Here is a 16,069-nt window from a genome sequence, read left to right as displayed (position 1 = left end):
ACAACCAAACCTACACAAAGCTTCTAGGTTCCGTTCCATTCTTGCTGTATGGACCACTGGAATAGAATTCTCCAGCTGACAATCACCCAATCACTCTACTAGCATCATTTGACACTGCTCTCAACGAATACTCCGTTTTACAGTACTGTCTTAAATACCGTATTTAACTAAATCTTTTGTTGCAGTTTTGATAAATGTACCATTACATTTTGTTCATTATTCATCATCCAACAAATCCGCCCCATTTCTATGCACCCACGCAAAAAACAGCTATGATGTCTTATGCGCTGTGTTCTGTTGCTATGTGCATCATTTCTTATCAAAATATTCTGTTACGCTTAAATACTGAAGGGACATAAGGAAGAGCGAGCCCACTGATAACCTGATAATTTCATAGCGTTGAGAATATTCACTGGTGAAATCTAATACATTCCTGTGATATTACACCAGACAATCAGAGTGCATTAGGGTAATAATGAACTTTTCCTCAATAAACTGAGCCTCTGAATACCTGTGGACTTTAGTGACCATTTTTGATAAAATATTGTTTTAGTGCAGAATGTTTTTATCCTTCTACTTCAAGTTCTTAGAAAGGGTTTGAAAATTATTGCCCCCAAAATTATTCAGCCTGGCTTTGTTGCTTTATTTTTTCTCATTCCATATTTTTTTTGTATATGACCAGTTTTTTCTCAGCAATACCTTTGACCACTTCCGTATTTTGCGTATTTGTTAACTTATTTGGTCTAATACATTTCAATATTTTATATATACTGGCTGTGTATAATCACATCACGCGTTTTTACTACCTTGCTGTGAGTTTGGTTTGGTAAGCACTGCACAATCACATGACTTTTTTTAGATGTGCTTACTTGATGTTCAGTTCAAGGTACCAAAAGTGAGCAAAATTTACCATCTTTGGAACTTGTTTAAATTTGTGTGCTTCAATGTAGAACTTTACCCAACACAGCACGTCAGTTTCTTACACCTGTCAAACTATCTTGAATTCTTTATTTTGTTTCTTGCTTCCTCCTGCCGGCTTTAGCCGGTAGATCAGTGGAGATGTCTAATGGTGAGACAAGTGTAACTTAAAGAGACTTTGGTGTATAACTGGATCCAGGTTCTGTGGAAGCATGAGTAAAGTGCATTAGGACTCTTCTCTTTTCCTCCAACTTGTACTATGTCAATGACATCGACGAAAATATACCTGCTATAGAATAATAATGCACTCTACTTTTATATCAAATATTAGTAGAAATGTGAGTTTACTTAACATTCAACATCGTTTCATATTTCAGCTCCTTCAGCTCCAGTGATCAATCCACAGATCCACAACTCGGCAACAGGAACATCAGTGAAAGTGTGCTGGAGCCTATTTTCAGATGACACAGTTGAAAGTTACCAGCTCTACTACAAACCTGTGAGTGACGACACACCTAGTGAAGCACAAGATGGTAAGGAGGAACTGGTTCAACCTATCTGTGTAATCATGTATCGACTCCTGTAGCATCATGGGCAACAAACAATTTTTGAGTTTCATCCTTGACAACATACTTAATTTCCATTCATTCCATTCCCAAACTCCATTCTAAAAATGCATCCCATGGCTTGGACTACATGCTATTAACTTACATTGGTCAGGAGTGTCAGGCAAGTTATACTTTAACAAGGCCATTGGACCTCAGTAGAATCCCTCATTCTCTCCACACTTGATTATAACAACTCACTCCTCTCTGTCTACCAAAACTCATTTGATCAGAATTACATGCAGAAGCTCCCTTTGTGTCTGGAGGCAAACAGAAAAAATATTTTATCACACCTGTACTTTTATGCTGATGATTTCCCGTTCCAAGTTAGACCTCAATTTAAGATAGATTGCAAAACCTTGACCTTTTCTGTTCCCATTTACTTGGCAGAAAACATGAAACTTTCTAGTGGCCAATGACTCTTGTGCAGGTTAGTCTATAATGTTCTCTTTAGCCTTGGGCCTTCAAAAACTAGTAGTCTGCCTTATTAATTTTCTGACAGGGTATAAAGATTCTAGACTTCATGTTGACCGGTCCTAGGCATGCTTCCCTTTTTTGTAACATTCAAAAAGTAACTGACAATCTTCCTGTTCTCAAGGTATTTTTTAGTATGGGCCAAAATAATCTCAAAACTTTGAATCTCCTCTTTCTAATGTTTCCGACCTCTGTACTGAACCCTATGGTTCTGTGGCAGCTACGAGGAGGTGCATCAGTTCTGCTTATAGGACCAGAGCTGCCCTGGCAGAGCAACTTCAGTCCTACTTCCAAGGGCCCTGGACTGGAGTGGCACAACTTGGAGGGTGGGACTTCTAGCATGTGGAGTCAAGGTTCTGGATTCAAGCGGTTGGAACCTTTTCTGTCCCTGAGGCTCCGATAAAGAGACCAGCCAACTAGCCTATACCCACAAAATGTGAGCCTGTTTTTTAAAAACAAAAAATGAATGACCACCCCCTCCCCATGACTAGGGAGTTTTCTGCCAGAGTGTGGGGTTCGTTATTTGTTTCTTCTGTCCCTCACTGCTGGCTGGCTTTTTCCTGGCAGTGATGGGCAGAAGAAAAAGGACCTCACATCATCCAAATTAAAAATGGTGGATGTTGTGGTGGGGTGTATAGGTAAGGCCCTTGCTGCAACTGCACCTACTGTGTCGAGTGGCAGCAGGAAGCTTTCGATTGACATTGCCAAGAAGGGTTCTGACCAGGAGGCCAGCCAACTATCCCATTAAATCACTCTGGAAGTTTCATATTCAAGAAGGATAGCAGACCTCAAGCAGAAGGGCAGTCCTTTAAGGGCACAGGGCAGGCTTTAAGCAGAAGGGCAGTCCTCTGAGAGTCCTTCTGCAGCTCCAGAGGTGAACTGAAGAGTGTGTCTGAGAGTCTTATTTTTCTACCTGAGGCCAGTTTTGAAGTGGAAGAAACTCCCAGAGGTCTCCCCCACACAGAGGTATCTGGCATTTCCTGCCATCCTGCCTTGGTCACAGGATGTCTGCCATCACAATGGGCTAGTGTGAAGTTCTTTGTGTGTGAGCTGAGGCAGTGTCTTTCAAGTGCAAGAGGAGCTGTGTATAGCTCCACCCCCCCCCCATCTTGTGTGATGGTCCATCCTGCCACTACCCAGTCCCTCTATTGTGTTGCTGTCTGGGAGGAATACCAAAGACCAACTGCCAACTATACCTAGTCATGTGACCTATGAAACAGCCTGTAGGCCCCAAATGGCTAAGAGAAGTAAAAATGCAAATTTTCTAAAAAGTGACATTTTCAAAACTGTGACTTAAAATCCGTCTTTACCATATTGAGGGCTTTCATTTACAAAAAATTCCTTGGACACCAAACATGCCATTCCCATCTGCTTCTAAATAAAATGTATTAGTTATTAAATGTAATATGGTAACCCAATGTTATCCTATGGGAGAGGTAGGTCTCACAATACTATGAAAATACATTTGTGAGTTTTTTACTACCAGGACATGTAAAACTTTAAAAAATCCATCTCTTCACAATTGTGAATTACACCTATAAAATATAATAAGGTAATCCCAATGTTATCCCATGGGAGAGATGAGAGTAGCAGGAGGAAAAACTACTTTGTGAGTTTTTCACTACCAGGACCTGAAAAACTTAAAAGTACATGTTGAACTTTTTAAATACAATGTACCCTGCACTGTGAGCTGCTTAAGGCCTACCTTACGGGTGACATATGTATTATAAAGGGATTTTTAGGCTAGACAAGGGGTTTATTTTGCCAAGTCAAAAAGGAAGTTTAAAACTGCATACTCGCTGCATTGGCAGGCCTGGGATATGCATTGAAAGGCTACTTAAATGTAGGGCAAAACAAGTTCTGGAAGCCCACTTGTAGCATTTAATTTGAAGGTCCTGGGCACATTGTACAACTTTACTACTGCCAATTGCTTGTAGGCCAGTTTTACCATGTTTTAAGGAGAAAGAACAAGTTATTTAGCACTGTTAGCACTGGTAAGCCCTAAAGTCAACAAAAGTGAAATCAACAAAACAGGAGGGGAGGAAGAAACAAGTTTGGTGGAAGACCACCCTAAGGTTGACTTGTCTGGCACGGAAGATTAAACATGATTTTATAAAGCATTTTACTGTGCAACCAGGGTTAAAAAAATATAACAGCCATTTCTAAAGTGAGCTGTTTATTTCCATATGAAATTAAAATCAGCAGACTATCTTCACTATGAGTACCTCACAGAAAATCATAAACATCACTGATCCTGTCTGCATTACACTTTTACAAAATTGGTCTCAACCACTCTCTTCCCATTTAAGCACAAACAAGAAGACATTTAATATTGTTTCAGTATATAAAACTTCACATTTACAAGAAACTGTTAAGTGAAATTTGTGTTATTGTGTGAAAGTGCTGACACAGGTATAAGTGGGAGATCCACTCACCTAAACATTCAGAACAATGCTCTTAAAGAAAGAGGGACCATTGATTACAACTGGGAAGTTGAGTTCCATCCTGGTGGAACATGCCTTCTCGGAAACACTTAGCCCCTCATTATAAGGTATGTAATGTGTGTAATTCCAGATTTAGTCAGAAACATTGTTTCCATATGGATCAGGAATTATAAGGGATGTGGGATAAGCACGTTATCAGTACTTCCCACCCTCATCCCTTGTGGGATATTTCACCAGCTAAAAGCCACAAGGAGAAAACAAGGTACCTCCTCAGTGACCAGAAGTGAAAGCAGAGGAAACTATATTTCTGAAACAAACACTCACCCGTAAGATGTTGCTCATCCCTACTGACATCCCATAAAGTTGGGAAAATATGACATGGGAGCATAGACCAAGCGAAAACTAGAAGACCCATACGTTGATGGCAGGATGCAGAGGGAACACATGAAAACAGAACAATCAACAATCCATCATGACCACCCTAATTACCAGAAATGCCTCACCAACACCAAAATTCCACTGCACTTAGTGCTTCATGGGTTGAGGTCCCCCAATTACTCTATTTTATTGTATGCATAAGAGAGAGATTTCCAAATGATAAGAAGGAACATACCATAACAAATTCGTCCCCATGTATTCTCCCTGTCAAATAGGAGTGGATTTAGGTTTCTTCGCGGATAAGTACTCACCTATGGGCCCACTCACAACCTCATGTGGTGACCAACAAAGATGCCATGTCATCCCTTTTCTGTCACTACTACCACTAGCTGCAGCTTCAAATGAGCTCGATGTTAAATGCCCCAGGCACCATTCCCACTGTCTTTACAATGTATATGTTGCTCTGTGTGCTTCTGTTTCGCATGGTATCAGCCAATTGTTTTAATTGACTGAATAAACAAAGAGATGAACCTGCAAGAATTCTCATCCCGCACCTCACCGACCAGGAATCTGCACTATGCGGCTGCACACTTAGGGCCAGATGTAGGTAAATTGGGTTTTGCGACTCGCAATTTGTCAGTCACAAAACCTTATACGCAACAGTGTTCCTGATACTATTTGCGACTCGCAAGGGGGTCGCAAATGCCCACCTCATGAATATTCATGAGGTGGGTCACAATTTGAGACCCCCTTGAGACTCGCGGCACTCACAGGGATGGTGGCCTGCTGGAGACAGCAGACCACCATGTCTGTGACTGCTTTTAAATAAAGCAGTTTTTTTTGGTAATGCAGCCCGTTTTCCTTAAAGGAAAACGAGATGCATTACAAAACTACAAAATGAAACGTTTTCGTTTCATTTTTTCAGAGCAGGCAGTGGTCCATAGGACAACTGTCTGCTCTGGAAATTTTTTTTTAATGCCATTCACAAAGGGGAAGGGGTCCCATGGGGACCCCTTCGGGACCCCTTCCCTTTTGCGAATGGGTTAGCACCCATTTGAAATGGGTGCTAACTGCAATTGGTATGCGACCGCGTTCGCGGTCACAAAGCAATCCTGCATTGCACTGAGACTTGCAATTAGGAAGGGGACACCCCTTCCTAATTGCGACTCGCAAACCCCTTTTGCGATTTGGTAACCAGGTTACCGAATCGCAAAATGGGTTTTGTGCATTGCAAAGTGCAGTTTCCACATCGCAAACAGTGAAACTCGCTGTTTGCGACGTGCAAACTGCTTCCTACATCTGGCCTTTAATTTCCAAACGAGTCTGGCAAATAATACAGCATAGAGGTATAGATTTGTGGAAATGCCTTGAAAGCAAACCGTTCGACTTGCTTACCATTGCATTGCATGCAATTTTAGCTGTATTTTGTATTTAAGTATTTTGGCTGAAGAATATTGATTTGGGCCCATCCATTTCCTGAATCGACGTACTTTCCCTGCCTCATAGCACACAAATTGTAGCAGCGCTTCCAGGCGACTGAAAGGTGATATGCAGCGCTCTATAAAACATGTACTAAGTAATATATGAATGAATAGCTATAAAACACTTTAATGTGTTTAAAAATAACTGCATCTAATTTAGAAACTATTTGTAGATAACCGCAAGAAGCAAAATACCGTTTATGCCTCTCAAACATGTGGTTGTTTAAATTCATTTACTCAATCTAGCTTTAGTATGCATTCTTTATTTACATGTAGAGTATGCAATCATATATTTGTCTATAGACATGCTGTGTCCTTTTCGTTACAGAGTTTGTGATGAATGTAAAAGAAACCTACTGCACAGTGGAAAATCTGGTCCCTAACACTCAGTACGAGTTTTGGGTTACTGCGTTAAACACCACCGGCATTGGGCCAGCAAGTGAAAGAGCCGTTTACGTGACAGGTATATACATTGTTTGCAATATATCACGAATGAGGTTTTAGGTGTAACCAAAAATAGATAAAACAGTAATTGATATTAGAAATGACAGTGGTGGTCATTCCAACCCTGGCGGTCCATGACCGCCGGGTTGGAGGACCGCGGGAGCACCGCCGACAGGCCGGCGGTGCTCCAATGGGCATTCCGACCGCGGCGGTAAAGCCGCGGTCGGACCGGCAACACTGGCGGGCTCCCACCAGTGTACCGCCGCCCATTGGAATCCTCCAAGGCGGCGCAGCTAGCTGCGCCGCCGAGGGGATTCCGACCCCCCCTACCGCCATCCAGTTCCCGGCGGTTCTCCCGCCGGGAACCGGATGGCGGTAGGGGGGGTCGCGGGGCCCCTGGGGGCCCCTGCAGTGCCCATGCCACTGGCATGGGCACTGCAGGGGCCCCAGTAAGAGTAAGAGGGCCCCTAAATGTATTTCACTGTCTGCTGGGCAGACAGTGAAATACGCAACTGCACCCGTCGCACAGCTTCCACTCCGCCGGCTCGATTCCGAGCCGGCTTCATCGTGGAAGCCTCTTTCCCGCTGGGCTGGCGGGCGGCCTGAGGGCGGCCGCCCGCCAGCCCAGCGGGAAAGTCAGAATTACCGCTGCGGTCGCGGAACGGTAACCTGACGGCGGGACTTTGGCGGGCGGCCTCCGCCGCCCGCCAAGGTCCGAATGAGGGCCAGTGTCTTTTCCCAATACATAACTAATGCCGTTATAGATGGTAACCAAAGAAGGTAACATTGAATTTATCGTAGAAAATGATTGTGCCCTAAATTACTTGGTTTGTCAGCTGGGACTCCTTGGAAGAAGGCTAAGTGGATGAATTTTCATCCACATAAATACAAGTTCTCCTTCACCCTTGTAGCAGTACAACCATGATGCTGATGAAATTACAGTTTGGTATGAAGCTTTTTCCAAAATTCCCAAACAAGTGAGTAAATCTGAGACCCAAAGTCCGACTGGTATTAAAACAGCACAATAATAGGAGTAATATAATTAATTAGTTATTTTAGTAGTTCTAGAGACACATGGCCCAATTACCAGTTTAGCGGTCCATGGCGGCAGCAGTGGTCCTACCACCATTGGCTTAACAGTCGGACCACCGTTTTACGATGCATGCAGTGCCAAAGAGGAAAGACCGCCACGGCCCCCCTGACACCACAGACCACCACGGTGGCAAGACCGACGGAGACAGTGTTTCCACCGGACACATTATGATGTTGCCTACCAGCAATGTGACTGTGGCTGTCCAACCACCACGTCCCAGCAGGAAGAAAAAGAGAGTATAAAGGAAGGAAATCACCTGCAGGCAGCGTTATTCGTCCTGTGCTGCCATGGAGCCCATCACACCTTTACTGCCACTGATCATCGATGGAGCCCAAAATCCACACTGCTGTGGACTCAACTGACGATAAGAACACACACCTCCCTGTGTCATTAAGCTGAAAAACTGATTGTTGCACCATAATCAACATGTTATGGGGCAGCATGCTACGTGCAGCAAGTACACTTGTCATTGTACATTCACAAAGAATGTACAGCTATTAAACGCCCCCTTTGGGCAGGTCACTGACACTGCAACGCCACACTTCACAAAACACACGTCTGCTCATCTTAGGGACAGGGACAATGAAGTGTACAGAACATTATGTCACACAACAGCAACACTACATCCACATCACATCTACCAGTTCAACTGACACCCTCACATTCCTCACATGCCATGGACTGTTGTCAGATTGAAGACACATAGGGGGTCATTACGAGTTTGGCGGTACCAGAAGTGATATGTTGGCGGCAGCGGCGGCACCAACAATGGGCCGGGGGAGAAGGCCGCCAAATTATGACCATGGTGGTCTTCCCAACAGAACACAGCCAAACCACCGCCTGTACTACAAGTGCGGTCATGCCGCCACAGACAGCGGTACCCACCTTCAGGCCGGCGGACACCAGTTCCCACTGGACATATTACGAGGCTGCACACCGGCAAGGTTTCCGCCGAGGTCGCACCACCACAAAAACGCTGGCAGAAACCAACACTATAAAAGTAGACACTCACCTTCTGGAACTCATGCCTGTCTGGGGCCTCCATAAAACCTGAACTGCACATCCTCCCACTGCTTTCGCAATGACTCCAGAACCAGCAACAACGACAACAACCGCGAGTACACACACCTACCTGACACTGTAGGGAAAACCCAAAGTATACACGCACACTCAACATACACACCTGGGTGGCAGGCTACGGCAATACACACACTCAACCACACATCCTATGCACACACACACACGCCCGTACTAACACACCACAGCCAACACACAGGTACAGTACACACACCAACTCGCACACACACAGCACCGGCACAGTCCAGCACCATCGATTAACACAACTACACCACAAACGCAACAACACAAACGCTATGGCAAGCTAACACATTACACACCTCCACATGACACTACATACATACAACAACACTTTACAACACCTGACAACCAATATAGACAATCACACAGCCATACAATGAGGCATACGTCATACCACTCTAACACAACACACAACGCATCTGACATACCCATCACCACATACGTGCACACACACAACAACCACACAAGGGCACACAACACCACCATTACACATGTCAACACAAACAATACACAAAATATCTACAAACATGCATTTTCCAAACACAAACATATTGTAAACACAGCACACAGCCATCACAGCGGGAAACATGGCAGGGCAACACCCACACATACTTTCTAGACACAACAATTAACACAACCAACACACCCACACACATGTCACCCACACACAAACCAAAGCAGGCACGACCAAAAGAGCCAAGTGGAAAGAAAGGCAAGACAAGTATGTTACCATCGAACCAACAACTGGTAGGCCCAGATACATTAAATGTAAATATAAATATTTGGCAAGAAATAACTATGTACAATGCAAAGGCCACTGGCCAGTCCAAAGTGCACAAGGCAGAAATGGCACTTCAGTGTGCCCCTACATGACTCCTGACTGCTAGATCACCTCCACAGGGTGGGGCATCAAGGAGGCAGGCAGGCACCTCAGGGATTGGTGGGGGAGAGGGGCGAGGGGTTGGGCTTCGGTTTGGGAGGTGGGTCTCTGGGCTTGGGCTTGGGAGGGGGTCTTTGGGCTTGGCTTGGCCTTGGGAGGGGTTGAATTCTTGGCAGGGGGAGGGCATGGGTACTGGCAGGGGGCAGGGGAGGACTTGGAGGTGAAAGGGCTGGACTTGGAGAGGGACACACAACATATTGGGTTATTACAGGGTGGGAGAGGAATAGGGAACAAGGAAAACTCCAAGAGGAAATGCTTCTTAGACACACGGGCCATCATGACAAAAAGGTTTGGGAGTAGAGGTAAAATCAGTGGTTGTAGATGGTGTATTGGTGGAAGTTTTGTGTGCATGTGCATGCGAGGAATGCTTGTGGGTGCTGGGTGTCTGTTGGGTGGGTGAGTCAGGCGATTGTGTCTTGGGAGGAGGGCGGGAGGATGTGCTGGGAGATGCCATGCTGGATGGGTGACTGTCTGTTGGGGTGGTGTGTGCAGGTATAGAAGATGTGCTGCATAGGGATGTGTTGGTGGTTGTGGTCTGTGGAGGTGGTGACTGGGGTGGATGTCTGAGGGTCTGATATTGTGCTGACTGTGGCTGGATGAGTGAATGTTGGTGTGGTGGCTGCAGGTGTGTCTGGTGTATCTGTGAAGGTGGGGGTGGTGGGGAAGTCTGTGCAGGTAGTCAGGTGTGAGTTTTGTGTGCATGCTGGTGGGGGGTCTTGTGGTGTTTGTTTTTGTCTGCGCTACACTTGGATGTGGGGGTGGATGCATGCTTGTATGTATGTGTACTTTGGCTGGGTTTGACAAGAGGGGTTTGGGATTGGGAAGAGCCTGAAAGGATCTCTGTAGGCCAGCCAGAATGTATTGCTCTGCTGGACTTCAGCTGCCAGTCACTGGATGGCATTCACAATGGTCGACTGACCTACAGAGATGGACCTCAGGAGGTCAATAGCCTCCTGACTGAGGGCAACAATGCTGACTAGGGCAGGGGCAGAGTTGCCTGCAGGGGAGACACCCACCCTCTTGGGTGCGCGGGCATGGGCAACTGGGTGGGAAGCTACAAGGAGGTCCATGGTAGTAAGAAGGGTGGTGGACAGAGATGGTGCTGGGGTGGTCCCAGATGGGTCTGCGACCACCAGGGAGGGTCCACTGGAGGATGATTCTGGAGATGACTTGGAAGATCCGATCTCCCCCCGTGGCACTCCCCTTGCCCTCCATGATACTCGGTCCCTCGCTGTCGCTGGTAGCAGCACCCTGGGTCCCGTGGTCTACAACATCCCCACTCGCCTGTGCCCCTTCTCCTTTGCCTGACAATTCTAATGCACAGAGAGAGAGGGAGGGAGGGAGAAACATAGGGAGGGAAAGGGTTAACATATACCACACATGTAAACATGCACATCTGTGACAATACATATCCTGGATAGGTTATCTCAGGTGCCTATACACATTTCATACATCATGTCACAATATGTCACTACTACCCTACCCTGTATGCCAACCCTCACACCTACATCTATATCCAAGTAGCTCAGCACAACTGGAGTCATCCAAATGATCACCACTAAAGCCATGCTTGCATGCACATCATGCCTTGGATGAAGTACAAATGACTCCCTGATTTCACATCATACCTCTCCATACCCCTATCACCCATTTCACCTTTGGAAGTGCAGTTGACTCAACAAAACACATCAGGCCTCTACAGTTAAAACAGCTACTCAGTCCACGTCCTTTGTAAAATATCCATGACAGTGAAGACTACTCCACTCACACACCACACAGTATCTGCCTGTCACATTACATGGCTGACCTAACTCTGTACAATAATGCCAATATAGATTTCATAACTGATTTTGCCACTACAGCTTAGACACACATACAGGTGACATCTGATGTGTACAATACAAGTCTGAGGTATGGCCATGTAATTAGTCTGACCCAATCACAGAAGAAGTTCTGCAGACACCAAATACATATATCACAAAAACTCATACATTTAAGTGCATCTACAATGGCCCATATTTCACTTACCATACTCAATCACTGAGTGCAGTGTCACAGCTGATGAACTTCAGGAACATACATATGACATCATGGTCCACATACAATAACACACATGCAGTATCACCAGTAGGACTTCACAACATGATAACACCACCCTCACACACACCATTTCAGATTTGAGAATACCTGTACCTAAGACCAGACAACACACATCTCAGACTGTAAATACATATAAGCATAATGCACACATGGACCAACACCACCACCTTTACACTGACAACACATCCCACTACTATATAGGGCAGCCTTAGGAGAGAAAATACAGCATTTGATTCACATCAACATCTCAGAAGTCACTCAATACACAATCCAGTCCAAATCTGTCACTTCAGCTAGGCCAAGGGTAGCTGGCATTGTCTAACTCCATCAAATGTGCCCCTAAGTAACCATTGATGATTGACACATGATCTAGGCAGTAACTAAGCTATGTTGCACTGCAATTGCTAGGACAGTGGCATACATGAAATATACATAACATATTGACAATGACCAGGTCTGCCTAGACACTTACCACCTCTAGTACTATCCCATCGGATTCAAGGTTTCATCCCCACAAGTCAGGCACTTAGAAATGCATAACAATTTAAATCACAACTAATCAAATGTACATATAAAAGTATCCAACTTTAGCAACCTTCACATATCCTATAGTTAGCAGATGACCAATATATGGGTATAGAACTATCAAGACATTATTCCAGTCCTATCAGGCCATATCTGTGTTGGAAATGTGATGGCTGTCTCACATTCAGTCAATACCATTACCAGTACTTGATGTATATAGTCCATGTGATACAATGAGAGTCACACAGTTGCATGTACAGGTATGCTTTACAGATGGAAGTGGACTGACACCTTAGAGCCACAAATGCAGATGCAGGGAGCTGGTCATTCTCAATGCTTAGGGTGATACACAAGCTCATATCCATTGTATAGGCAGGATGGAGTCACACATGTTCGAATGTCATTAGACCATCTCCACAATCCAGACTTGATATAGGAGAACTATATCCACTGACAGTAAACCCTCAACACACATCTACAACTTATACTCGGCCCGGGTGGTTATTACCCATCCCCACTAGTCAACATACATGTTTCATTAACAACATTGTCACATAAGCTACAGTGAGGAAGTTTATCCAATACAACCAGAGCCAAGTCCCAGGATACAGTGAGTACTCACCCCCTTGTGGCTGCTGTTCTGCCCTCAAATGCCCATCCACTTCAGGGTAGGCCAACACCAAAATGCAGGCCATTAGGAGGGTCAGGGTCTGACGGGCACTCCTCCCTCATTGGGAGGACATTCTCAGCTGGGTCTCTGTGGTCTACCGGGCCCCGCATCTCAGGTCCTCCTACCTCTTGCAACAATGGATGCTCCACTGGCTGTGGACCCCCAGAGTCTGCACTTGCTGGTAATGGCACGCCAGATCCCTTGCTTTTGATGGGTGTTTACCTGCATGGATTACGGAGACAAAAGGAGAAAGTCATGTACACTGGCACTATACCAACAGGAGTGGCCTGTACACATCTGACTCACAAAGTGCCCACACATACGCATCCTCTCGGCTCACACACATTTACTTTATGCCCTCTGCATGCATGTACTTCCTCACAGGTAAATTACCTCATTCACCTTCATATGCACCCCTATCACACATGACTATGGCACTGGGCTCACTTGCTCCTCTGGTGCCCCATAAGGCTGTCCATACAGGGGTAGAACCCCTTCTACAAGCTTCTCCAGCTCTTCTGGGGTGAAGGCTGGGGCCCTATCACCTGCAGGCATGGCATGATGGCTCCCAGAGATAGTACACCACAGTTCAGGTCAAGGAGGTCTTGGTAGCAACAGTGTCAGGAGTCAATGAGTAAGGCTGTAGAAAATGGTGGTCATGGCCGCCACGTACAGGACGGTCACCACCGGCGGTCATCATCAATGGCCCCAGTATGCCATAGGCACCAATGTTAACCAATGACAAGTTGCGACTGACTATCGCCATGACGACATACACCAGTGGACTTAGGTCACTTCCAACAGTCCAGTGCAGCAGGACAGGTGGCTGCCATTTTGTGTACATAGCATGCTTTGATGTGCCAAATTAAGTGTGCCATACACATTCGCCCAAATGGCAGAGTAAGCCTATGTTGTGCCATCATGGTAGTGCAAATACATGTGACATGCATGACACAGTGACGTGATGTTGCAGTATATCTGATGATGGGCATGTTAAGATCCTCGGAGGCACATAAGCGGTGGCGCTAAATTGGTACATCCCATTTCTATTCAATTGATCAGTGCAGGACAGCTCAGTGTGCCACATATGGTACATTTCACATGTGATATGTGTCCCATCTCACTTACAGGTTAAGCAATGTGCTGCAAGTAGGGTGTCTAAGGTTCGTCAGCATACCCATAATAGTATGAGTCAGCAGTGCTACACATGTCCTACAGTGTTAGGTGTGTGCTTTTTTGCTTACATGTGTCAAGTGCATTTGACAATGTACATTCTATCCTCTCTACCTAGATATCCTGCCATGAGGAAATTGAGACAATCACCAGTGTATCGTCCACTAGATGACCTTGCAACCCTGGAGGACAGGCATATCATCCAGACCTATTGTCTAAATCGTCAGACCATCGTGGATCTATGTGCACAGTTGGAGCCTGATCTCTTACCAGCCATACACAATCCTTATTGCAGCCCTCCCTCCCACAGTACAAATCCTGTCAGTGCTACACTTGCTTTCCACAGGCTCTTTTCAGAACACAGTAGGCTTGACAGCAGGGATGTCACAGCCCATGTTCAGTCTTGTGTTGAAGGATGTACTATGTGCATTGTTGAAACACCTTGACAGCAACATCAGGTTCCCCTAACATGTGGATTTGGCCTATGAAGGCAGTCTTTTACGATATGGGGGCCATCCTTCATGTAATAGGGGTCATTGATGGCACCCACACAGCTCTGGTCCCTCCCAGTACCAATGAACAGGTGTATAGGAACAGGAAGAACTACCACTCAATCAATGTTCAGGTGGTCTGTCTGGCAGACAGTACATCTCACAGGTCACAGCCAAATTTTCTGGATCTGTGCATGACTCCTACATTTTGAGGAACAGCAATGTCCCAACTATGATGGCACAACTACACACAGAGAGGGCATGGCTCCTTGGCATGAATGCATATGAATGTGTTTCACTGTTATGACACCTGTCTTCACATTCTTCCCTGTCGCTGTACCTCTATTTTCACTGGTTGTACATTTGTTAACATAGGTGACTTTGGCTATCCTAACCTTCCCTAGCTGTTGACACCAGTAAGGTCCCCTGCCCACGGAAGGACAAGGCATGTAATCAAGAGAATATTTGGCCTTCTGAAGGCCAGATTCAGGTGCCTGGACCTATCTGGAGGTGCCCTCTACTCGTCCCAAAATGTATGCCAGATAATAGTAGCTTGCTTAAGTTCCACAATCTAGCCCTGAGACGTCAGATAATATTGCTAGCCGATGAGGGTGAGGCAGCCGGACCAGTGGCTGGTAATGCTGACATGGCAAGTTATGAGGAGGCAGAGGAGGAAGGTACAGATGACTCTAGGACTGAGCTCATCAATCAGTACTTCTAGTGGATACAGGTATGGTGAGTGTGAGCTTGAAAATGTTGCATATCCACATAAATTGCTGACAATAGTCCTCTTGAGTTGACTCATCAGTGGGGGTGTAATGTGATCCTATCCCTATGTGTGTTTTGGGGGAGCTGACTGATTGAATGTAAATTGCATCGTAAAAGTGTCTCAACTCTTACAAGTGTACTCACTGCAGTTTCCTACATTCACATCCCCAATGTAAAGAGCACTATTGTGTGATGTTTGCTGCATTCTCCTGTTCTCATGTCATTCCACTCTCTGACTGTCGTATTAAAATAAATACCTCTGCTATCTATGGCTTGTGGCATTCATAGTCATTAGCCATTACTAAATTATCTGAGAATTGAAGATTGTACATAACAGATGGCAGCTAAAGTGATTTCTGATGAATTTTCTGTGACTGGTGATGGTATAATCTCTGGGGCCCCCTTCTTAGGACGTATTCTACGCTAGGCACAACATCTATGAGCTGCATATGTGCTTTGTGTGGCTC

General features: G+C 45.4%; 1 protein-coding gene across 1 annotated transcript in view; it reads left to right on the top strand.

Moving 5' to 3' along the window:
- Positions 1-16,069, top strand: part of FSD2 (fibronectin type III and SPRY domain containing 2) — a 382,625-nt gene that overhangs the window by 219,539 nt on the left and 147,017 nt on the right. Inside the window, exons 7-8 of the mRNA XM_069222558.1 lie at positions 1,296-1,451; positions 6,629-6,763. Coding sequence (XP_069078659.1) covers positions 1,296-1,451; positions 6,629-6,763 — 291 coding nt within the window. The remainder of the gene's footprint in view (positions 1-1,295; positions 1,452-6,628; positions 6,764-16,069) is intronic.

Source organism: Pleurodeles waltl, chromosome 3_1 (assembly GCF_031143425.1).
Source record: "Pleurodeles waltl isolate 20211129_DDA chromosome 3_1, aPleWal1.hap1.20221129, whole genome shotgun sequence".
Lineage (NCBI taxonomy): Eukaryota > Metazoa > Chordata > Amphibia > Caudata > Salamandridae > Pleurodeles > Pleurodeles waltl.
Note: the sequence above shows the minus strand (reverse complement) of the source record. Positions and strands in the feature narration are given on the sequence as shown.